This window comes from Solenopsis invicta, chromosome 8 (genome assembly GCF_016802725.1).
Source record: "Solenopsis invicta isolate M01_SB chromosome 8, UNIL_Sinv_3.0, whole genome shotgun sequence".
Taxonomy (NCBI): Eukaryota; Metazoa; Arthropoda; class Insecta; order Hymenoptera; family Formicidae; genus Solenopsis; species Solenopsis invicta.
Genome location: NC_052671.1, coordinates 8,751,698 through 8,778,748, shown reverse-complemented (window position 1 = coordinate 8,778,748; position 27,051 = coordinate 8,751,698). Strand labels below are relative to the sequence as shown.

The window sequence follows — 27,051 nt, the reverse complement described above, 5'->3', positions numbered from 1 at the left end:
TTTTCGGGACTCTCTCTAAAACGTTTAAAGAATAATGGTAGAAATAGCACTTTGCAGGTGCAGCGCTTGCGTCTTAGATTTCAGCAATTTCAATTTCGTATCGCATCATTATAATAAGAGATGGAACTGAAGAGGGAAATTGAGAGAAACGGGTTGCTAGAATCTGCAAAACGAAAGATAAAACTATAATAGCGAAGAGAAAGGCGGCGGGGTAATTAATAATGTCGGAAATTGTTTGATATAAAAAAATGTATTTACGATTATTTTCTTAAAAGATACAGAAGAAACATCGACGTCTCGTATATATTATATAAAAAAATTCGCCTTTTTTTTTAAATATTTCTTTCAACAGAGAACCGCAGCAAGTGTTGTACTCGGTACTCGGTCGTTCAAGGACCATGCACTTGTGTATGTTTGGATCTGTACGTGTGTGTATGTGAGTGTGCGAGCGGCATCACGAGTAGGCTTTAGCAACACGAAGCGTCTGCCTCTTAAGCACCTTTAAACGCCATGCGGCCTATCTTACGAGATACAGGCGATATATACATCCTTCCCACCAAACACAACGTTACATGTAACGTAAATGTTAGTTGTAATTTCCCACTCAACAATGTAACTGTTATATAACGAGTGTGTTATATAACAGTTATATTGTTGAGTGGGAAATTACAACTAACATTTACGTTACATGTAACATGGTGTTTGCTGGGTTCCTACGATTATCCATCCGGGCTCGCTTGTTCGCGTTCACATATTGCGAAATCGCGGCCGAGAGTAGTCGCCGTAGTTAAATATTTGCCTCCGTAAAATGCCGGGAGTTTCGAGGGTGATGAGGGTGATGTGTGCTCGCGTGCGATGAACCTAGTACGGCCCGCTGGGGCCTGGTTGTGGTGCCCCGTAACTGTCAATGGGCTGCCCCGGTTGTTGTCCCGGTGGGCCGTATTCGTTGCCGCCTTGATCCTTCTGTAACGCATAAAGATAAGTGCGTGAGGCACGAAACGAGAGAGCGAGAGAAAAGAGTGAGAGATAGAGAGACGACACGTGACGCATATATGAATTTTACGACTATCACGCGGCCGTGATCTTTTCTGTGATGGCAATTAACAGAGTTCGGTAGCTAGTTTTCATATATTCGCATAATTTAAATCTCGCCGATATATCCGTAGTTTAGCTAGCGTGGTAAGCAATTTCGCAGAACGACTTGGGCCAGAGAAGAGCGCAGAGGAGAATATCTTTTGATCAGCGCCAGCGGATCAAGAGAGTCTCGATCCGATACTTGCAGTTCGTTAAGAAGCGGAGCGTGTACAGAGTGAAAGATATCTTTTGTAACGAAGAGTTATAGCGATATTAGCGTATACAATACAATTAATCTCTGCAAGCTGCGACGGCATTGTTTTAGAAATCTCGATAAACTCGCTTAGATCGGCGTTATGGAACGATATTTGAGCAGAACTCTCTCTCTCTCTCTCTCTCTCTCTCTCCATAATTATTCAAATCGTCGGCAATCACCTTTTTTCTTTTTTTTTTTTTAATTTGCCCTTAGTTAATTCATGTGGCACACTAACATTGAACCGAGAAACGTATCCCAGTTGGCGCAAATGGTATTCTACCCTTATATAGAATATATTCAATCTCCCGCACCGATTGGGATGGATTTTTATTGGTGATGGTCTTGTCATCACTTGAATCAATCTCGGTCGGGCGATTGGAACGAGACGCATTATTGACATTGAAATCTCCGGAATGGAATTTAGAAAATCACTTTTGACATATGCATTCTGTTGAGGTATCATTCTCATATACACGGCATATCTTTTTATAAACCTCCTCGACTCGTTTGCCTTTTTTGAAATAATAGAGCAAAATATAATAATAATGCATCCCTATTAGCGCTACAATATTTAATATTAAATATATTGTTGAAATATTAATAAAACGTGATTATATGTCTAATTCTGATAATGTATTATATAAATATTATGAGAAGTAATGTTATTTATTCTAATATTTTAAATTATTGAGAATGATATAAACATAACTTTTAAATGTAATAATTATAAAGTTTATGAATATTTTATACATAATTTGCATTAATTTTTTACTACTATAATTCACTATGTTCGTAGAACATTTTCATAATATTCCACGAATATTAAAGTATCACAAATATTATATAAAACGGACATATAACATTAATACAATTCTCATAATATTAAAATAATATTAAAAATTTTGTATAATCTCAGAACATTTAATACATTATTTTAATTTTTACTAATATTTATATAATATTCTGGAAATATTGTGTACTTATAGGGATGTTATTCCACGTTCACAGCTATGCAGCACACACAATACTATAATATATTATCTATAAAATTTGCGGACAGATTCTGTTAAACATAGCTTTCAAATACGTATTCGAATTGTGCCATAGCGCCAAGAAAAAAAAAGGTAAATCGGAACGGATCTACAAGAGAGAAGCAAAAACCGTACAAAATTTATTTGCCAGCTCATTTTAATAATCGAGAGTCGTGGAAAGGTGATTTGTGTCTGATTAACACACAGCAAGGTCGTATAATCGTCTGAAATATGTGACGCGCGAGTACAATCCGCAACGACGCACCCAACATCCGGATCCTTTCATATCCCCGTACAAAAACATGCGCCACTCTTCTCGTTCCTATCGAAATGAGCAATTTACATGCCGCAGGCGCGAAGCGTGTCACACTTTCAACATTCGCCGACGATTAACCGAAATCGTACCTCGATAGACCGCTTTGAAAGCGGCTCTGTCCGCTATATATTGGCGCGTTTGAGCAACCGAAGAGAGATCGCGCAACACAATTATATTTAGATTCAATAATAAGGACGCGTCGTGCGTTAAGCCTGTGTTACCCTAACAGCATGAGATATCGTATGAATATTCTAGATTATTCCAGAGTATTCTAGATATCGTACAAAATTCGTATAATGCCATGATATCACGATATTCGTTCGATATCATGTGCTGTTAGGGTAAATTACGCTTTAAAGGTTGTGAGAATTGTGAATTTGAATTCAACCAATCAGAACGAAACTGATTAAAATTATCTAATTGGTAGAATTCTTGTCTTCAATTCGCAATACCCAATCTTTTCAATATCGTAATCTAACACCGCCCGTACAGCACGGAATAGCAAAAGCATTGCAAAATATTGCTACAATGTTTCAGCAATGATGCATCAACGTTAATGTAATATTATATTTGTTGCTGCAACGTTACGTATCGATTTTTCTGAAGTGAACCTTTCAGCAGCATTGCAGCAATGTTTTGTGATACTTTTTCTATGCCGTATGGGCAGCTTTATCCTTGCCGAGGCTTGAATTTACGCGCACCCGAGCGATAAAAGAGTAAAAAACTACTCTTGCATAAATTACAACATCAAGCAGTAAAGAAACAGAAGGAAAGGAAGAAAGAATCGTTACCTGAGTCTTGTAGCGGATGAAATAGACCTCGGGTTTGCTGGGTTGCGTCGGTGCCTGCGTCGGCAGCACGATATCGGGCGCCTCCTCCGGCTTCTTCACCAGGACGTAGATGAGCGTCTTCTCCTCGTCCGGCTGCGGCAGCGGTGGCAGCTGTGGCGCGGTCGGCGTAGGCGGAGTCGGCGCCTTGATGAACACTATCTTGTAGTGCTTCTGTGGCGGCCCTGGCTGCGGTATGTGCTTGGGTGGCTTATACTCCGGCGCTTCCGGCGGCGGTACGTGGACGTACACGTGCTTGTGGATCACCGGGTTCTGTTGCGGCGGGCCGTACGCGGGTGCGGGCGGCCCGTAGCTGCCGCCGCCACCGCCACCACCACCACCACCACCACCTCCGGAGGGTGGAAAGTACGAGCTTATCGGTGGCTCCGGCGCCGGTTTTGCGAGCGCCAGCGCGATCGACGAGCAGGCGATCGCGAGAATCGTGCCCTGTTAGAAAGAGAAAATTGACGCGATGTAGCGATCGTGACTGTAATGTTAACGTACACGGAGGGAACTGTAGCGAAAGTTACAATAAAGATTTTGCTATCCCAAGACGTATCGTGGAATTACGTTCGACGAGAATTGCATGATGTCTTCATAATTCAAAATATTTTATCTGCGTTATACACTAAAAATGTTAACTTGATTAAATTTCTTCAATTATTTATGTATTTAAATTAAATATATAAATAATTATTATATTAAAGTTCAAGTATTTTATGTATTTAAATACTTGAACTGAAGAAATTCAATCAAGTTGAAAAAGTTAGTTGATTTAACAACCATTTCTTCTCAGTGTATGTTACAACAGGATTGTTATAATTATTCGAATACTATTTTAATGAAATTTGAAGATATCAATTTAAACAAATAAAAAAAAAGAATTTTACAATTATGAGAGCAGTTGCCTTCATGAAAGTTGTACGTGCTATATAATACAAATTGTGGTATCAACATTGTAATTTTTTTTAATAGCAACGAGATATGGTATTTATTACAGTAAACGTGTTATATCATATTACACGTTTCTATCTGTTTAAAAAAGATCTATCCGTTTTTAAATAATTATCTTTTTGCGACGAGCATTGCAATTTTTATCAGTTATTCCGTTAAGAAAAAAATACACGTACAATTGATTGCCAATAAATACATATTACGTCATCATATTTCATTTGTACGCAAAATATTTAAAAAAAAATGAATTATATTTTTTATGTAATTCATGCTGCAATATTTTCTCATAATCAATTTGCGTTTAATTAATAATTCGTCGATAATCGTTGCCGAGTGGCCCGTCCAATACATCACGTTCGCGATAGAGCGCGTAAGCGAATTATTTTACGGATTACGTCGTCCATAGGCCGATTCGGCGTGAATGGATGAAATATGCGACACGCGCGGTATTGCTTAACTTGCTTAAAGTGTTCATTTGCAGACGTTTTCATTTAGCAGCTTCTCACCGCTATCGGTCGAATTATCCGAGTACAATGGCTCGTTTATTACGCGCTCCTGTACGACGCGTAATCATGCACGATTATTCATGTATGTTTAGCTTCGATAAAAAGATAAATAAGACGTACGTGATGCGCATTCTCATATATTTTGCACGTCAAGAAGCTCGTTAACGACTTTCAATAAACCTCGCGTAAGGTTCTTCTCTTCTCCTTTTATTCTTCTTGATTGTAAATTTCCGACAGACAGGGTCAAACTACCACGTTTTAGCTAGGATCTGGTTAGTTAAGAGTGCTTTATAGATTTCCAAACATTGCGTACATTTCAGCGTATAAAAAGATGAAAGTCATCCTCAAATGGAGTTTCACTAGACGAGAAGAAACGGTTTTGCTGAGGTATCTAAAATTTAACTAGATATAAATTTGTGAAAATAATTTTGTTGGACCCTCGAAATAATTATGCAGGATATGTTTTGATATTTTAGCAACCAGCTTACTCATGGATTCTACATAATTATTTTGCTGATTCAAAAACATATTTTTAAATTTGTCTCCGGATTTTTAAATTCTTTAGCAAAATTGTTTTCTTTTTTTACGTAGAAATTAAAAATGATACATGCATGGAAACAATTGCTGAAATACAAATCTGAAAATAATTATGTTAAACCATTAAAAAGATTGTATCGAATGTTTAATTTAGAATGTCAAAATTATTTGCAGCAAAATAATGCTCGAGTGTTCTACATAATTGTTTTTATAGCCCAACGTAAAATTATTTTCTGATCTGTATCTAGCTAAAGTTTTAGAGCTGCTGCAGTAAAATTGTTCGTTCCGTATATTAAAAACTTATAATTGAATTTTCAAATTTTTAACAAATGCAAGAATACAATTTTAATTATTTCAAAATATATAAAAATATTGAGTATAACACATGGCAAAGAAGAAGCGGTGCGAAACGTCATTTAAATCTTGAATCTTACAGTAGCAGGAAGGCGAGTGAATCCGAATTACGCTCTCTTAAATGCACGTCAATCGTCCGCCCCGACAGATCCTCGAATTCTCGAATCTCCATCTTTTCCGCGAGAGAGTTCCATTAATTCCGAACAGCATTTCCCACTCCCTTACGACGGGCATGTCCCATTAGCGTGAACGGAAGAAGAAGACGATGTGCGATGTGCGCGATAACTCACTTCGCTCGAGCGGAGCTTCCTACTCGCTTAACGACCCCTCCGATCATTTAATCATGCTTTTAGTGCCGCATCGAAACTCCGCTCCGCGTGCTAGAAGCTGGAGTCGCTTTCCCCATTTTCCTTCGCGCTATAATTATCGAGACCGTGTCGGTGAATAGAGCGGGAGCATAGGCGGGATCCCTTTTACTTTTGCTCGCGCACCGCGAGCGGTTTTAATCCGCGGGAGATTCGTGCCGGTGCACCTCGCTCACAGTGGGATGCACACGCTCGACTCTTATTTTTTTTTTCTCTCCTTGGGAAAACGCGATCACCGCGCGCGTCGCTTTCCATCGTCTGAAAAAGAATATAGAGGAGCGGCGCATGCCGCGATGATGTAAACGCCGCGGTTCTCTTTGACGACCGGATCGAGCAGATGCCCGCTGCCGTCGCCGCCGCCGTCGTCGTCGTCGTCTCGAGCGAGTCACTTGCCTTTCGACAAATTCTCTCGCGTGTACGAGTCATTAATCTCACGTATCTGTCTTGCCGGCGACACGGCGACGAAAATGCGCAAAAAAACGAAGAGATCGCGATGAAAGGCGACTGGATGCGACTCATCCAGCAGATGATTGCATGACGATTTCGTAAGAACGAGCCGAAAGTTAGTCTCGTTAAATGCACCTGGTCACTCGATCAATCGACTTACGCATTTACCTGGTAAGGGGATTGCGTCAACCGAACGTTTAAATTCGGTAACCGGTCTTGAACGGTCTCTCGCACAAAAGAGTCTCGGGCGTTTCGTTTTTCAGAAGAGCCACGGAGATCGCGCGCGCCAAGAGAGCGCTATTCGATTCAGGAAAATTACACTCGCCGTCGCAAACATATTAGTCATCGGAGTAAAACGCTTTCCCGGCGCGCGGATGCTCGCGAACGAAACGGCGTGACGCTTCAATATCTCCGCGGCGCGGCGTAAGCGATTCTCTCGTGCCGTAAGTGATTCTCTCGAAAGCGACGATTTAATTGAGATATTAAAACTCGCCGACGACGCGGTCATCTCGCCACCATTCATCTCCGATCTTGAAACATAAGAGACACGTATTAACGCCGTTCCCCGAGAATGAGAAAGAGGAAGAGGTATGCACCGAGAAAGAAAGTTGTTAACTTGAACAAAAGTTTTCAACGCAATTAAATTTTTCTTTCATTTTAAGTATTTGCGTATTTAATTTAAATACGTAAATACTTAAACTGAAGAAATTTGATCAAATTAAAAAATTTAGTCAAATTAACTTTTTTTTTAGTGCACAGAAAGAAAAGTTTAGTTGCGGCTAATCGTGACGGAAAGAGTCCACGTGTGATAGCTAAAGTTTAGCTTTGTACAACTGCACTGAAAACAAATTTTGTTTTTATTTAGAAATCTGATGAATTCAACTAGTGCATCCGTTCAAAAACGGACGAATCAAAAATCTTGAAACTGCCAGATTATGGTAAAGTCTGCCAAACGATCTGATTATAAAATTTTGGATTCTACTATAATAATCAGAAATTCTGCTTAGTTTCACCAAAATTCATTCAATCTGATCTAGTTGATATATTTAATAAAATCATTTTATTTATCTTCAAATTTAAAACGCGAAAGATGCGAAGTAACAATAAGTGGAAAAAGTCACAATTTTATTTTTGAAGACACATCTCTTCACCTTCGAATATAAGAAATCGAAATCGAATAGAAGAATTCGATAATCAACAGGTTGGGTACATTAATATATTTTTTAAACTGAATTAAGTTAAAATTAAAGTTAATTTATAAAATTGATATAGTTAAAAGTTGTGTGAACAAAGAGCTAACTAATTAAAAGTTATGTCAAGATTAACTTAAATTAAAAATTAATTTTGAAATGCGTTTATTTATATTAAACTAAAAATTCAGTTTTTAAAATTAAATTACTCAAAACAATTACATTATGGATCATTAAACAAATAGTCGAAATAACAAAGAAACGTATTTTTTCTTTTATAATGTTTTTCTTTTACACAAGTAAATATTTAATTTAGGAAAAAATCAATAAGAAAAAATTTCTGAATTTCAAAAATAACTTAAAGTGAAAAGATTAAATCATTTAAAATTATTTAATTTAAGTTAAAAGTTATCTTTTTAACTTTATTATTTAACTCTTGACTTTTTACCCAACCCTAATAATTAAGACCAATTCGTGCGTATTTCGACGAAGAAATCGTCTCTCATTTCCAAACTTGAAGCGAGTTGAGAGGCGCGAGTTAATTCCTTTAATCGGGAAAGAAAAATACACATCAGTAATATCCTCGATATCCTAAGATATCAAACTGCGTGTAGGAGAACGACAATCGAACTCAATAATTAAGAACGTTCCGTTCGGTAGCGCGTCGCTACTTACCGCGGTGGTCCGCATTTTCTCCCACGTGTGCGCCGGTGGCTCAGGCGGTACTCCCGAAATGTGAGGCACGTAGAGAAAAAGAGGAATGTCGAGCGTTTCACTTGCGAAGCTTTCACGCGTGTGGCGTGCGGTCGAGGCTCTTCCGAACTTTTATAGAGGCCACCGAGGGGATACCCACGGAAAAGGAAGGCACAGGAAGGTGGACGGTATTCGTGGTCGTCGCCGTCGTTACGCGGCCTCCTCAAGGGGGTTTCTTCTTTCGTCGTCATCGCGTTCGCCGCCGCCTCCACCACCTCCGCCACCTCTTCTTCTTCGGCCGCGCGGCAGTTCGCGCGGACCAAAGGTGCGCGACACAGCTAGAAAATGAAAGTACTCCAGAAATGAAGATTCATCGTCCCGCGGAACGATTTACGCGACGATCTAGCCGACACGTTGCCTGGCCCGAGATTTTTCCTTCCGTGTATGTGTCGTCGAAACGGAAAGCATTCTCATTCCCTCGCGGTATCAACGGTAATTCCAATCGGCAGTTTTGTGCGCAGGTTTTGTACCGCTTGCCAACGAAAGTTAAGAGATATAGCGGCTGCTCACGTTGAATTATTCAATTGAATTGAATTTTTGTTAAATTTACTTGATTAAATATTTTATGCGATAAAACACATTTATATAACTAAATATTAGATATTTCTATTTATTTCTACCACTTGAATGAAACGCATTTTCTTACGATTAGTATGATTGATGACACTTATACACGAAAAGAAAAATTTTACTGTAGACCGAGAGAAAAAATATCTTAAAACAAAAAAATTTTATTTAATACAAAACTTATTTACTTGCAGTCATGTGAAAAATTTCTTAAATAAAATATTTATATAAATAAAACAAAGAAATAATTGTAATCAAGTAATTGTTTCTTGCAATTCTAGAAAATATTTACTGTTAGATTATTTTTCAATTCAAGATAATCGGATTTTTTAATCTAAAAAAACAATTAAATTTAATAATATTATTAACTTATTTATAAAATCATTATTTAAATGTAAAAAATGTGAGAAACAAAATTATATACTTATGGTAATATGTCTACTTACCTATAAATAAATATTTTTATCTAAACAAATGCTTGTATTAAAATATACGGTTTCAAGAAAAACTATTCTTTTTTTATTAAAAAAAACTTTTCTGTCAGTGTATCATCTAAAAATTTAATTAGATTAGAAATAAATTTTATGTTGAATTATCAAAATAATTATGTAAAACGTTCAAGCATGGCTGCAAAAAATTTTCACATTCCAGCAATAAGTTTAAACGTCCAATATAAATTTTTAAATGGTTTAACATAATTATTTTTAGATCTGTATCTCAGCAAAATTATCCTGTACGGAAATAAAATATGCATTATATTTCTGAACGATCGTTTTGCTTGTTAATTTTTCTTATTTATTATGTACACACTGAGAAAACAGTTGTTACATAAATACATAAATACTTGAACTAAAAGAAATTTAATCGAGTTGAAAAAATTTAATTAAATTGACAGTTTTTTTTCTCGGTGTAGAAACTGCATCGAATTGTTCGGAAGACAAATCGATTAGTCGAAATTGAAAGGTATTTGGCGAGTAGTACTTCTAACAAAGAGAAAGAGAGAGAGAGAGAGAGAGAGAGAGAGAGAGAGAGAGAGAGAGAAAACTGATTAAATCATCGATGATTAGCAAATAATAAAAACTGTCTCATCCGCGGTACATGAAACAATGTTCGCTTTCTTCGAACCGCCACGGTTGCCGCGCGGTGCGCATTACGTAAAATATGCGAGAAGATATTTTTGAACGGTATCCAGCCGCCTGCCGTTAATAAAGCGCCACACTCTTTATACCAGGCGCGATCTTCATCGATTTAAATATTCGATTAGCCTTCGAATCGAAGGTGCCCAAAGTGCCGTGATGGAGATGTGTTAGCCTGGCCATTGCCGCTATCGTAATGCCCAGGAATGCCGCGAAACCGCTCTTGACATAACTACATATACATCTATTCGATCGATAGTACCGATGAATTATTCATTATTTACTACGCGGTTATAATAGTATAACGTGATAGCGTGTAAAAAGAAGAATCGACTACCGTGATGTGTGTATACGTGTAAACCGATCTTATAACGGGCCATTATATCCACATCGGCGGGGACCGTCACCGTCACCGTTACCGGACGCGATCGCTCGTTATCCAATGTTACTTTCTTCCGTGAATACTTTGTTGCTGTGCGATTATCCGTTGCTCGTTTAGACGCCAGGAGAGAGAGGGAGAGGAGGGAGAACAGCGAATCTGTTTCTGCGGATAGGTAGGTAGGTGGTCGTCCGCTGTTACGCGACCACGTACGAGTATGTGGCTGCCGGGATATGACCGGCATTCGTAACGTCCTCTTGAAAAACTTTGATATGCGCTGCGCGCAGCGCATTTCACTCTGATTTCATCCACGGCTCGGCCCGCGGAGTTATTTATTGGACGCCCGTGCCCGCGCGCTGCGTCGCGTCTCCATCGAGGTGAGCTCGATGAAGAGGGACACGCGAATCGCCGATCGTCGAGAAACGATCGTATACGGCAGTGCCTATGTGGGTCAGTGGTCCCCGTGCCGAAGGACGTTAATCTCGGAAACTCGGGCGGACTAGATTTGCAGTATTTACTTGCGAGAGATGCGTTTACAATACACAGAATAATGATATATGGCATTTTCACCGGGAGAACCGTAAACCGTTTCGACGGCTCTAGCTTCAGGTTTCTCCTCGGCCGATATGCGAAAAGAATGCAATTTCTAATATGCATCGCGTTTTATCGTGAGCAGCTGTCGATTGTTTAAGTCACATCGCGTAGAGCGTTTTATAATCGTTAATGTCGATTCGACGCAGCCTTCGGAAAGGAAAGGATTTAAACAATAAGTGAAACTAGACCGATGTGCGAATAACACGAGCGAGTAGAGAAGCGCCTTATATGGCCGAAATAGGATCTTAATAATAATTTTGCGTGATTTTATAATACATTGTTTGAATCTTCAAACTGCACGCGCCGATTATTGTCGAACTTAAAACGCAACTGTATACTAAAGTTAGAACACATAAGAAAGATGTTTCTTTTAGAATTTACCCTTGAAATGATAGTACTACGAAGAATTTTATGTGATTTTCTCTGATTTATTAATATCTATCATAATAAAATATAAAATATGTCTGACTAAATTTTACAATCTATTAGGTAATTTTTATTATGCGCTTTATAAAATATCTTTTGAATATTTTTAAAATTCCTATTGTTACATGGAGAGAACATTTTGTCGAAATACAGATCTGAAAATAATTACGAAACATTTAAAAAGCGTATAAGCGCTATAATATTATTTAATATTAAATAATATTCCTGAAATATTATTTATAAAAAGTGTCAATCTTGACAATATTTTAAATTATTGAAAATATTATAATTTTTAAATGTAAATTATAAAGTTTATGAATATTTTATGTATAATAATTCACGTTTACTTTTGATAATACATAAATAATATTTGTAAAACATTTTTATAATGTACGTATGCATTTCATGATTATTAAAATAATATACAAATATTATTTTAATCAGTATCTCTTTTTTTATAGAAATTTATTTACACATTAAAATTTAACCCAGTAAAGTATAACAAAAAATTTTGTGCAGTAATATTAACGATTAAATTAATAATTAATTTAATAATTAATTATTAATTTATTCTATAATTCTTTAATTATTTAATTTATTTTTGATGATTCAATTTCAACAATGTTTCAACAAGCGTCTTCAGAGGCTGAAAAGAACTTATTGCAACAACCTGTTTGAGAAAGATATAAATTCGAGATGCAGCTTCGACCAGACGCGAAAGAGGCGTCGAGGATTCTTTCCTACGCGTATATGTATAGACGAAGGTGCTACGGAATAGGAATTACGTCTTTCCTTGCTATTGTCTTTGCGAGAAAAATTAGGTACATCGTCGTAGAAAACCGCTGTGAGACGATCCGATTTCGTGCGAAGAAAGAGGCAGAGACGAGAGTTCACGCCTCGGTGATCCGGTTCATTTTCCTCTCCGCCCGTTATCGTCCCGATCGCGTTACTCCGGTGCGGACACAACGGAGCATGGAAGAGGAGGAATCTGCGAGGATCGGGGCGCAAAATAGCGAAGCGAGTCGAGTCTATAAGTCGCAAAATCGTTCGAGTGAACGTATACATGCGATGTGTAATATTACATGTACGCAATATAACGCGGCGCGTTCTCTTAACGCCCGCATCGCTTATTACCACATGTAGAAGGGCACCTTGCTCGCGATGAACGGTCAGTTGCTCCCCCCGTAGGAGCCAATCTCTCCGTTTTTGTTGCAGATCAGATCACAATGAAGGCTTACAAGCAATTAACCGCTGATATAATCGGAGATCGGCTCGCCATAAATCCTGAATTATTCTAGGCGATTGTACAACGTCTTCTCTTTTTGGAAAATCGATCGATCCGCGTTTAAGTAAAACATGGATTGTCTCGAAAGTCATAACGGGGAACGTCAAAACCCAAATATTGGGGTTGGGTAATAACTAGTTAAAAAATTAAAAGTTAAATAATAAAGTTAGAAAAAGTTGTAACTTTTAATTTAACTTAATTAAATTTTAACTTTAACTAATTATTTAAAAGAAAAAGGAAATACATAAAAAAACAATGTCTCTTTGCTGTTTGATCTAAACTAAATTGCAAATAAATTATTAAATTTGTTTCATATTATAATTATTTTAAATAATTTGACTTTAAAAACTTCATTTCTAATTTAATATAAATAAATACTTTTCGCAAAATTAACTTTTAATCTCATTTAAGTTAATTTAATCTTAACGTAACTTTTATCTAGTTAGTTTTTTGTTCATATAACTTTCAATGTAACTAAATTTTATAAGCCATTAACTTTAATTTAATTTAAGCTTAAACAAAATATTAACTTATCAAATCCTGACAAACAAAGGACAAATATGTGCGCATATATTTATAAATGATTGATTACGCATAGTATATGTAAATATGTACTGTCTGTCGCAGGAGAGTCCGTAGGCGATTGCGATCTCGCGTCGTTGCCTTACAAAATTTTTGTGTCGTACGAACGATCAATAGATACACTCACGCCATTACCTAACTCTCGTTCTATTACCCAATGTAATATTCAATCCAACTGCCTGGCAACAGTTTCTCCATACTTTCCACTAAATTTTCAGCATGATACTACTAATGACTGCTACATCATTTTGGAAGCGTAGCTGCTTCAGCTGCGATCGCGTGCTTTACATCGAATCCTCATCTCGATGGCAGCCCGAATATTTTCTGCTGGATTGTAAACGATCGGGATGGCCGATCTAATACGTCGAGGCGATTTTCTACTTTCCAAGCCGACGCGTACGTGACCGGTGTTTCAGAGTATTGTATTATATTATGTTATTACATTATCTTTGTATCAGATAATAGCACGAGACTGCTATCTAAAGCGATCTCTCAAACGGAGCGGAGAATTTCAATTTCAGCACAATGATATGAGAGTAATCGCCCGCGCGCTCTTGTGCAACAGACTGCACAAATACGAGATGGTGTTTTTAATTCATAAATTGTTCGCAATTTTCGTACGAAAGTTTGCACGGTGGCCGTCGTCGGGGACGACGAGTTTCACCGGCGCAGCCGGTCGTCGAGACGCACGTACGAGAGATCGTCGTCGGATATAGTCAGGTCCTTAATTTTATAATATAGATTCAAGACCGTGATTTGTATACGACAAATTAAAAGAAGAAAGATTCGGTCATAGAAAGAGCTTGGTGCTGAAACGATATTTCATGTGTGATTTTTACGTACAGTCTTCAATTCATTCGAACTGCGCGCCGTTACTTTCGGTTTCAAACACGTCTCTTGAAATGAACTAAAACGGCATTAAATTGAAAATGAATTTTTAAAATTACTGATGCTAACAAGCATCTCTAAAATCCTCTCTGAAGACAGCGAAGAATCCGTTACGAAAAATTAAATCTCTGATTGACAAGCCTAAAGTGCTGAGATAACGTTCCTTGTGTAACGTTCCTTGTTTACATACAATTTCTAATTCTCTTGAACTGCGCACCGCTACTTTCGGTTTCAAACGCAGTTCTTAAGAGCGGTTTAAATTAAAAGTTTAAGAGCTGTGTTTTTTAAAGAACTGTCTTAAAAATTGTTCAAGTTAAAAGTTTGAGAAAGTAACGGCGCACAGCTCGAGGGAATTAGAATTGTATGTAAAATCACACAAGAAACGTTACTTCAGCTCACTAAACATCTAGCTATGAACGTTTAGGCTTGCAATTTATTTGTGTTTTCACATATCGTTCGAGATATTCTTATATAAATCTTTAATTTCAGACAACTCGTCCGGGCTTCCTGCTCTGTCGTAGGGTCGCATCCCGAGTCCGTCTCGTCGAATACTCTCACCCATCTTCACGCCTCGGAGATATAATAGAATTGGGCGTAATAAGGTCTACATTTTTACAGTGTTCACCTAAGGCTCCTTGTCTCTCGCTACAACCGTGTTAGATCACGATAAATCTTTCTCTTGCATCTTACACAATGAAATGAATTACGTTCCACATGCGCGGCCATTTATTTCCGGTGATACGATTTTCAAGACATTGTCCGCGACATCTCTCACAGATCGTAGATTAATCTTGCTCTTCGACGGGAAAAAAAAAGAAACGCACGATCTTTTGCTTCTTTCGTCATAATCCGAAAATAATCGCAGCAAGGGATCGGGAGATTTAATGTCAAACGCTCGGCTGCCCCGATGGACGATCTGTAGACCCATTATCGTAGAGCAATTTCAAAAGGTTAGGCCTCGGCAAAATAGAAAATATTAAAATGGTAAGAGATCTCGTCTGCGACATGTAACATCCCGTAACATGTCGAAATCGCCGTCCCATTTAGACGGGCGCTCCTCTCGCCCACCCTTAGATCTCCGATCGATAGATTCCAAAATTCGCGTAATCTCGAACTCTCCTAATCTTTCGAAACTTGACATTACGAAGAATCCCGAGAAACTTTCGACGGCTCTCAAGGCTAACGGGACGATTGAAGAGGAGTCTGTCTATTAATATTATCCATCTATTAATATTAATATGTCGCCGACATTTATAATGCGTCATCGACTGCGGATTTAAAACTCTCCCGCGCGTAGTCTGTGACCTATACAATGTAAATGATAATGAAAAAGAAAAAGGGAGAGTGAAAGAGAGAGAAGACGACGCGAAAATATACAGTCTTATAATTGGAATAAATAAAATGAAAATAATATTCCGAGAATATAATACTTTTAATATTATAGGAATATTGTATTAATGTTATATGTCCGCTTTATATAATGTTCGTGGTATATTATTTCAATATCTGTAGAATATTATGAAAATATTCTACAAATATTATTTTTGTTCAAAAATCAATGTGAATTATTATGCACAAAATATTCGCAAGGTTTATAATTATTACATTTAAAAGTTATAATATTTATGCAATTCTCAATAATTTAAAATATTGAAATAAATAATATTATTTACTTCTTATAAAATATTCAGTTAACCACTTTTTATTAATATTTCAGGAATATAATTTAATATTAAGTAATATTGTAGCGCTTATAGAGAGGACGAATAAAATGAGAAAAAGATGTTCTAAGAGGAGCCCTGAAGAATTCTCTTGCGCGCCCTTGGCCAATATACATATATGCCGTGTTTACGCATCGGTTTCAAAATCTGATCTCATCGGCGAGAAAAGTCACACCGACGACGACGACTGTCGGATTTCGATGACCCTTGGATCCACGAGCACATGCCGATGAGGAGAGAGACCATCCGTTTGGACGACGACGACGGCGGCGGCGGCGCGGCGGCGGTGGCAACGGCGGACGATACCCGACATGGACGGCGACCGCGATGGGTGAAAGTCAAACTAATTACGGCGAAGTACACGCCGGCTGTGTTGCAAGACACTCGGCGCTCGCTAAAAACGACGCGATTCACGCCGGGCGAGCGAATGCCGGGCCGTTAAACCGGAACACGAACCGGAGCGCGCGAGGCTCTCCTCCTGTGGGTACCTTCCTACGCCTAATCTCATCGCGATCTCGCGAATGTAATTAATCTCCTTCTTACGTCGCTGCATGCGTACGTAACTCGCGCGCGTTGCTACGAATCATACACACACCGTCCACGATATGCGAAACACCGTTATACATCCTCGCGAGATACGCGAAGCGGATCATCCGAGTTAGAAGCGAGGCATCAGCGCGAGCCGAGACCGATAAGATAGGGGCATTCGTCCATCCGCTCGCCGATCCGAGTGTATCACGAGTTATCTTGATCGTAAAACGGGTCACCTCTGCGTTCGGCAATGCTCCTCCATCGTGCGCCCGATTTAACGGACGAATTTCACCGCATGAATTTCACCATACGCGCGTAACATCGTTAAAACTTGCGAAAGCATATCAGAAAACTCAAATGGCGCGCCGTGATTAAGCCGCTAAATCGTTTAATAAGATCCCCACGATAACGATATTCTTTCACCTAAAATACTTACTTAATTAAAAAATAATTCTCAAAGTACTTTAAGGATATTTGGATCCTATCTCAAAATATTAACAAAAATGCAAAAATTTCATAAAATATTATAATATTATATTATGTTTGAACATCTGTGTAAAATTTGAGTACAATTCACTTATTGTTAGGTCTAAAAAGTTTCCTACATGAGTTTTCCTACGTAGTTCCATATATACATAAGACATTATCTACAGTCGCTCAAGCAATATTTTATTTTACATAAAAGAATATAAATAGTGTTCTATAAAATAGAAATTCGACCATATTTGATTAAATAACAAATCAATTTCAGTCTTTTATTCCGCGAAATGAAAGTATAAAGAAGACATCCGCGTCTACAAATACAATTATCAGTGGAGCATAAAATTAATTTCTAATAACGTCATAATCCTATACTTATCGTAATGTTAATTAAGTTGCAAGGGTCTCATTACGCAGTCAACATGCTACTCTCGAATATCCATTAAAACTGCTTATACTCGTACGACATTACTGCATCTTTTAACTTAAACGGTTCTTTAAATTTAATTTGTTTTTTTAATTTTACATTTTGAATCTTATTTTCTCCAAAGTCCATGATAAATTTGAGAGTTGATTTCTTATTATGAACTTTGTCATTACTAATATTGTGCTGTTATTTTCAATAGTTTTATGATAATTAAACGGACGACGAAGATACTGTGGAATGCTCACAGAATTCGGTAGATGTACGCGTCGCATTGTGCATTTCCGGCGAGCTGTTATTTCCTATACTGAAAAGAAATCTAGTAATAATAACCTAAACTTGGTGAAATTAAACTTAAACTTGGGTTCAATCAAATACCCGGTTAATATCATCAAAACCAACTGAACGCTAATTTTATTTTTCTAATTATTTTCAAACAATTGGTTACTGTCGTAATAGTAAACAATGGTTTGCCTGGCGTTCACTTGGTTATATTAACCAAATATTTTTTTTTGATTAAAATTATTTTGCCAATCTTTAGCAATCTATCATCTAGGCTTGATAATTATTACTAGACTTTTTTTAAGTACAGAGTTTCACGATAATTATCAGGCGACGTGAAAGGCGCGCCGAATTAGATCGTCGCAAGGAGAAAAATAGCAGAGAAACAGAATATCGTATACGTCAAATCTGCCTATCCAATTTTGAGCTCAACCGAGGGCAATGATCAATAATGGTATAGTTTAAAGCACGCAGAGAATGGCATTGATTTCGTGATAACGAAAATGATCGAGATACATGCATCCCAACAAATAATGGCTACTCAACATATACTTTTATAAAATCTCGATCATTTTTGTTAAAATAATGGACTGGAAAATAATGGCACGGAATTAATGCCATTCTCTGTGTGCTATTATTTTCGATGCACATTTTTCTAATCTCAACCGAAAATCAACGCAGGAATCATATGGATAGATACATTGGCAGCTACTTCAAAAATAAGGTGTCTCGATAAATATATCATATTTTGCTTCCCTGGAATCCTATTATTTCCTACAGTTTGGTAATAACTTTCAGGTGACCTGGCTATGCGGGACACCGCGGGTACATTATTGTTATTATTTAATGCGGAGCGCTTTAGATCAGCGTTAAGAAGGAGGCGAAACTTCTCGAGATCCTCGAATATCTTTGTCACTACGTCCTTATTTGAATTTTTCAACGAGAAATGAAAGATATTCTTTCGGGCGCTTTTTCGTACTTTTCGACGATAATTACCGGGTGACCTGACTACGCGTGACACCTTGAGTACATTATTGTAATTACCTAATGCGTTGCGTTTTAGGTCATCATTAAGAAGAAGACGGAGCTTTTCGAGATCCTCGAATATTTTTGTCACTATATCCTTATCTGGATTCTCCGAAGGGGAATCAACGACGTCCTTTGAACTATCATGTTTTCCCATTCGATGATAATTCGTTCTATTACTTACGGTTTGATGATCAAGCGAGCTGGTAATTTGAAGTACTGTGTAATAATCAGAAGATTCCAAAGACACATTGCGACTATATAATCTGACTTTTGGACTTTTCAAATTGTCCAAAATATTAATAACGTCCTTGAAATAGAAATCCATAATATGGTTCTTCGCATCTGAATCATTTGACCTAACGACGTTCTCTGGCGTGCTATTGTTTTCTGCAGTTTGATGATAATTATCGACTGATCTCACAATTCGAGATTGCTTGATCTGATCGAAGTGTTCAGACAATATATCAGATAAATTATCTATCTGTTCAAATAACTTTCCCAGCATTTCCTTCTTTTCACCATCAAGGCTTCCATAAATAACTTTTATATTCCGATACGTCTTGTTCCAGAACGCCTCTTCCTTGCTTAGCGTGAAAAAATCACGGAAACTCGAATCGACCTTCTCCTTGGACTGTCGGTTCCCAGTCACATGAGAGATTTCACTTCGGGCGTAACTTTGTTCTTGATTGACGTTGTCCGATTTGTTATCGCGCTTAAAGAAGCCGATCGAGAGGATGATAGACATTAGGGGGTGCCCTGCAAAAAAAAGATTCAGATTCTTGTGAATTAATGCCTTTACTTTAGCGCCAATATCGTGCCTCGTCGCCGCGAAGAATCTCTCACCGAAATTATCTTCCGATTCGCTGTCGCTGGACGATTGATTTTTCGAGAGCTTGGAGTTATCTTGAATTACCCAAAGGTCGGGATGAAACTCAACCAACCACCGACGTATCGCCGATCTCGACAACCTGGATGCCTGCGATGTTTGAGAATAAGCGTCTTTAGCATTGATTTCCTCAGATATCTTCGATCCTGCGTTTAACCGGGTGAATCCATCTTGGGGTAGGACATAGCACCGCACAAAGATGCAGTACAAGAGCAGCAATAGCGCGATCTAAGAAAATAATAAGCGGTTTTTTTTTATATACGTGTTTTGTAAACGTCGATTTTATTGTCGACCTAATACCATCGGCATTTCACTTTTACGCTGGCTTGCGATATTTCTCGGGAATCACTTATGATATCCGAGAACATCGTTTTATGTACGTATGATGAATGTTACTGAACATCATGCGTGTACTCGTGTGTGCGAGTGCGCGTATAGATTCTAAACTCATTTCGTTCCGTTCTTTCGACACCACGAAAGCGAAAGCAGGCAGGAACCGACGCGGTTCACCGATCTATGATGGACCGTGCGCGACTCCCGGTATACCGAGGTATGGGAATCGCGTTAAATCGTATGTTTGATCCGTGACCAGGCGTAACGGATCGGGGAAGCGTTAATTTTTTTTTTACGAGGCGTTTTTCTCCAAGGCGTTTCAGAGGTATGACGTTCGGGCTGACCCATGACTCGCGCATTCATTCATTACCCGCGAACTTCGGTAGCAAAACGGCGACTTGACAATGAGGCACGCCTTATGTAACAAAGATACCTTTCTCCGATTACCTGTGACTACCGACAAAATTGCATGAATGGAACCCTTGAAACGGAAAGCCACGTCGAAGGTCAATTGTTTCCAAATTTTTTTTTTTCTTTTTGAGTTAGGAGTTGGGTTAATCGCGAGTACAGAAATTTGAAAGATATGCATTAAATTATCACTACACACAAAAAAAAATTTTCTATTTTATAGAATATTATGCCTCTATTTATGAGATGTTAAATATTGAAATAAGATAATAATTAGCGGATACAGACATGATATAACTTTCTTGAAAATTTTTATAAAAAGTTTTATAAAAGTTTTATAAAAAAATATGTTCTCATTATTCAATAATAATTTTTATAGATTAAAAACCGATAGAAAATAACTCTTCAAGTATTTAAATTTTTTTTAACACTCACAAATATTGTGTTCTTTAGACAATTATTGTAATATTAAAGTAAAATATAATATTTTTCTGATGAAAGTTAAGATCAACTTCTTTAAAAATATTAAATTATACAATACAAAAAAAATGTATAAGCAAAATTATCATTGTTTCACAAGCAGAAAAATACAAGGAAAAAATAAGCGTTTTAACGCTTTAAACTTTTCTTCCTTTTTTCTTCTTTTAACAAGTAACAATTTTTTAACAAAAGAATATTTCCTTAATAATAATCTTAAATATTATTTATTGTAAATTTTATAAAACAAATTCTAGAAACTCGTTATCATATCGTATATTAAAAAAAAAGAATTTACACTTTTTTGAAGATAATTATAAAATTATTTTGAAGAAAAGTCAGATTAATAAGAAAATTAAATTTATGTTTTAACTTAACATTGTTCTATTTGGAATGGCCTGTACGCTTCACAATTCACATCTTCTCTTGCATAAGTGCGGTTTCTTCAATTGGTGTTTCTTCAATTTGAATTAATCGAAGAAGAAAGATTCTATTCACGCATTCACGCTCAATAGATACTCAGTCGGATAGCCGAGAGTCGATTTCGATTACGAATACGCGATTACGTTGCGCGAGTACGCGAGCAAATTCGCAAAGAGGGAAATTCACAAGCACACGGTGTAGCCACCGCTTCCGCGTCTATATCTCGCACGGTCTATTCGCTCATAATTGGAAATGTAACAAAATAAAGCAAGTCGAAAGAAGATACCACGCTGAAATCCTTCCTTCTGGATTAATAACTTCATCATATTATGAAACTAAACGACGTAAAAATTAATATAATATTCTTGGGACTTTCATTTATTCCTACAAATAAAGTAATTAAAATTTCAACATTCCAGACTTTTTGTCAGAGAAAAAAAAATTAGTTAATTCCTGCAAAACTGGCATTTTTTCCAACATATATGAATAAGATGCCACTTCAATGAAAGAAGATGTTACAAGTACATATTTAAATAGTATGGCGTAATAGAAACTTGATTTCACAAATTATAATCCATACACTAGCCACGTAATTATCAATAAACGTAGCAACTATTACATAGCGCAAAACTATGTAACAGTAACCTGATTTTATAGTGATCATCGAACAGCAGCTTATTTATTACATTATTAAATATAAGAAGTGTATTTCACGACTTATCTTTCGGTATACTTACAAATCTTTATCGATTCTTATTAATATTGGAATTTTCCTTCACATAGTCATAGCCTCCCATAGCCAACAGTTTAATGCACATTTATGCACGATCAGGTTAGCTAATCTCTAATTTATGAAAAAATTATAATTAAAGTGGCTTCTTTCCCCTGACTTATCTTACGTACGATTACTCGCGACCATACGACTCGTTCGGCCAGCCGATCCAGCGGAATCTAATTACGCTACGTGATTAGCATAGAAGTGTATGCTCGAAGAGAAAATAATGCCAGCGCGGTCCACACTGTAACATCCACGTGTATAACTCTCCTCGGCGCTATTCCGCCACGACGCGACGACGAGACGATTCCCATTGTAGAGGGTTTAATCAGAATCGACTTTCACGATTCGCCAATCACGATCTATCGCGACAGGTGAAAGAGTGTCCGAGTACGGTGGAGTACGGAGTCCAAATCCTAATTCTCTTTCTCTTTCGCGCCTTTCAAAAGAGGACGATTATACGTACCTTTATGTGTTTGGCGAACATGATTTCCTAACAATACAGACGCTTCCTGACGCATGTACCAAGATTCGACCGGCAACTGACTCGTCGCTTCGAGACGTCCTGTTTTCTTGCCAGAGGAAATATAATACATATATATTCCTTATTTTGATGACCTTTAGGTATATTGGTGTGTAGATCACAGCAAGAGGCCATGTAGTTTTCCAAGAACACAAGGCACATTTCGTCAGACCCTTTACATGTTTCGAAAGCTTCCAAGCATGATTTCGTCATTTTGATATTTGTCAAATATTAAACAACGGTAAATAATGTTTATATGAGATGTAAACGCCAAATAAAACGTGGGGATAATACTTATGATCGTTAAAAAAAAAAACGTTTACCATTAAAACAATGAGAAATACGAAAAGATTATTTAAACAACGTTTCGTAATTCTAACATTGTTTCTTTTTTCATCTATACTGACATTAAAAATGTCACAAAAATTAATGTATTTTTAAGTTACACATTAAATTTAAAGTATAATAAATTTATATCAAATAAACGTTAAACGTTTTTAATGTATCTGGTTGAAATTTGCTTCCTTTACATTACATAAAATTCTACTGCTAAATTTTAACAGTGTACTGATATATTATATTATATTATAATTACTTGGCAAATTTGATGGGAAAATAACTTATTAATTAAATTAAAGTTTTTACATATACTAATAAAATTCTAATAAATATTCGCCCAAAAATTTATTTAGATCAACTAGTTTAAAAGTTATTTATTTAAAATCACAACAAAATATAGTAATTTTTGTTGTAAAATTGTTTTAAATTCTTCATTGTTTTTTCTTTGAAACTTGTTTCAAGGCCAAAATTCAGACATTTGCGACCAAAATATTTTGTCGTTAGTTTAGAAAAAAAAGAATAAACCTAGAGAAGCCTTTAGTTTTTAAATTTCGATAACTTTTAGCTCGTATTGTATAGCCAAATGTAGGAAAGAAGAAAAAACTAATCTTCACGTACTTGGCATCTGCTCGACATGTGCTGGGCTGAGACTAGAAATGTTGGGCTCGATTTTTTTCGAGCAGCAGATAAGCAAGCTACCGGTAAGGAATTTGATCCTTTTTTGAGAGAGGGCAAGGCTCTCGTAGGTGGTGGACGTATAGAGGAAAGCATGGACGACGGTCTGAGTGCGGATCTTCAGTACTGAAAACCGTTCGCTTTTGTTAATAATAATAATAATAATAATAATTGTATAGCTAACACTTCTTTAAATGTTTGCACTTTTTTATATTTATGATTGTGAAGTATGAATATTCAAAGTATTTTAAATGTTTTGCTCTAATTTAATATAAAATAAAAGCTGAAAAGAAATTTTAGAAAAACGTTAGAAAGAACAAACGAAATCTACCTGAATTTCCCGAATAATAAAATTTATAAAATATCTTGCATCCGAAGTTTCATGAATATTTTAGAATTCATGATTTTTTTAAAATCGAATTCTGGGTTACAATTAAATCCTAAAAAATTTTTTATATTGGTTTAATAGTTTCATATAAAAAAATACATATATATCATTTAAAGTTGCTCAAACAATATTTTAATTCTCAATTTTTCAAAAAATTGGTATTCTGCCACGAGTTCTGGTAGCCTCCCCAAAGAATTCTAACAATTATCTTTAATAACTGAAGCGCTAAAATTGTAAACAAAATAATTCTGGCGCTTTGAATATTCAAAGAACGAATCGCTACGCGTTCTGAAGGCCATCCCGGAAGGCGACTTTAATTCTTGTTTCGAGGACTAGAAAATACGTTGGCATAAGTGTATTGTGTCGGGAAGGGATTACTTTGAAGACGACGAAATAGATTTGGAAGAATAAATAAATATTTTTTGAAATAAATAAAAACTGGTCTTACATTTTAGACACAGTAGTACATTATTGTCGCAACAACCGGAATGCCTACGATGTTTGGGAATGATCGTTAGCGCGCGTCTTAATTTTCGCGGATACCTTTGGTTCTGCGTTTAACAGGGTCAATTCATCTTAGGATAGGGCATGGCAACATACAAAGATACAGTACAGAAGCAGCAATAGCGCGATCTAAGGAAATAATAACCGGCTTTTTTATATACGCGTTTCGTAAGCGCCGCTTTTATTGTCGGCCTAATACCATCGGCATTTCACTTTTACACCGGCTTGCGATATTTCCGAGTATTCCCGGGAATCTCTTATGATATCCAAGAACATCACTTTATATATGTATGCATAATGAATGTTATTGAACATGCGTGTACTCGTATGTGCGAGTGCGCGTATATAGATTCTAAACTCATTCCGTTCCGTTCTTTCGACACCACGAAAGCGAAAGCAGGCCGGAACCGACGTGGTTCACCGATCTATGATGGACCGTTCGCGACTCCCGGTATACCGAGGTACGGGGATCGCGTTAAATCACACGTTCGAACCGTGACCGGGCGTAACGCGCCGAGGGAGCATTAATTTCTTTTTACGAGGCGTTTTCCTTCGAGGCGTTTCGGAGGTGTGGCGTCCGGACCGATCCATGACTCGCGCACTCATTCATTACCCGCGAACTTCGGTAGCAGAACGGCGACTTGACAATGAGATCCGCCTTACGTAACATAGATACCTTTCTCCGATTACTTTGCTACTACCGACGAAATCGTATGAATGGGTCCTCCCCGAAGCGAAAAGCCGTGTCGAAGGTCGCTGCTCGTCTTTGAATTTTTTTCCGGGGTTAGGAGCTGGGCTAATCATGGTATATTTTACTTGAAATGGTCTCTACGCTTCATGGTTTATCTAGCAAACGAAAATAAATTAAAATAAATTAAAATTTGTAATTTATTTTAATTTATCCGAATTCGCGCTTTGGAGTCCCGAAGTATTTTTTGATTCAAACGGACTCAAATGGATTGAAATACGAAATGAGTTATTCATTATTTTAAATTCGGATGGATTCGTGTCTCCGTTATATTATTTTTAGATTTAAATAAATTAAAATACGATAAATTAAAATGAGCTATAGTTCATCGTGTTGAATTTGGATGTATTCTGCATATTAATATTTTTTCATTCAAACGGATTCGAAATATCTAAAGCGCGAATTCAAAAATGTCGAAATGAATTCATTTCTATCGATTTCATTTTCGTTGGCTGGCTACACCCTCCCTTGCACAAGCGCGGCGGAATCGACGAGCTTCTTCAATTCGGATCAATCGAAGAAGAGGGATTCTATTCACGCTTGGTAGATGGACAGCCAGATAGCCTAGAGTCGATTTCGATTACGAATACGCGATTACGTTGCGCGAGTACGCGAGCGAATTCGCAAAGAGTGAATTCGCAAGCGCGGTGTAGCCACCGCTTCCGCGTCCATATCTCGCGCGGCCTATTCCGCTCGCAACGCGAGCGTTCGTAAGACCTCGGAACTGTAACAAAGTACGTACGATTACTGAGCGAGCGTTACCAGCAATTATGACTCGTTAGGCCCGCCGGTCCGCCGGAATTTAATTACGCTACGTGATTAGCGTACAAGTGCGTGCTCGAGGAGAAAATAAAGCCGGCGCGGTTCTCGCCGTTACATCCACGTGTAACTCTCCTCGCCGCTATTCCGCCACGTACGGCGACGAGACGGTTCCCATTGCGGAGCGTTTGATCGGAATCGACTTTCACGATTCACTAAGCGCGATGTCTATCGCGACAGGTGGAAGAGCGTCCGTGTACGATGGAGCACGGAATCAAAATAGTAATTCTATCTCTTTCGCGTTTTAAAAGGGAACGATTACACGTACATGTGGTTTTCCAAAAACACAAGGTGCGTTCCGTTAAATCATTTACACGTTTTGGAAGCTTACAAGCATCATTTCATTCATGTTATTTGTCGAATTTTCAACAAGGGCAAATTATGTTTAAATGACCCGTGAATGCCAAATGAAACATGGGGATATTGCTCTTATGGCCGCGTTAATTAAAAGAAAACATTGCAGTATTAAAACAATTAGAAGTACAAAAGAATTATTTAAACAAAAATTTTATAGTTCCAAAGTTGCTTATCTACACTGTTAAAAATGTCACAAAATTCAATATATTTTTAAGTTACACATTAAATTTATATTAAATGTACATTAAATGTTTTTAATGTACCTGCTTGAAATTTATTTTTCTTACATTACTTTAAATAATATTGCCAATTTTTAACAATGTACACTATTAAAAATATCATGAAATTCAATGTATTTTTAAGTTGAATGTTAAATTTAAAGTAAGTTAAATTTAATCTAACCATAGTCGAACAGTATATGCTTAAAATTTAATGCATTTTTGGCAACATTAAATGTTTTTT

The 27,051-nt window shown here is 37.1% G+C and overlaps 2 protein-coding genes across 2 annotated transcripts; both read right to left on the bottom strand.

The window, feature by feature from the left end:
* Positions 1-234: 234 nt before the first annotated feature.
* On the bottom strand, positions 235-8,736 carry LOC105207939 (extensin). The gene is made up of 3 exons (XM_011177626.3): positions 8,533-8,736; positions 3,469-3,951; positions 235-963 (listed from the first exon to the last, which is right to left on the bottom strand). Exons 1-3 carry the CDS (start codon positions 8,545-8,547, stop codon positions 862-864), a joined length of 600 nt encoding a protein of 199 aa, XP_011175928.2. The 5' UTR covers positions 8,548-8,736; the 3' UTR covers positions 235-861.
* Positions 8,737-17,342: 8,606 nt separating this feature from the next.
* LOC105207941 lies at positions 17,343-22,834 on the bottom strand. Its single transcript, XM_011177627.3, has 3 exons — positions 22,703-22,834; positions 19,778-20,048; positions 17,343-19,690 (listed from the first exon to the last, which is right to left on the bottom strand). The coding sequence occupies exons 1-3, from the start codon at positions 22,721-22,723 to the stop codon at positions 18,567-18,569; spliced, it is 1,416 nt and encodes a 471-aa protein (XP_011175929.1). The 5' UTR covers positions 22,724-22,834; the 3' UTR covers positions 17,343-18,566.
* Between the last annotated feature and the right edge of the window lie 4,217 nt (positions 22,835-27,051).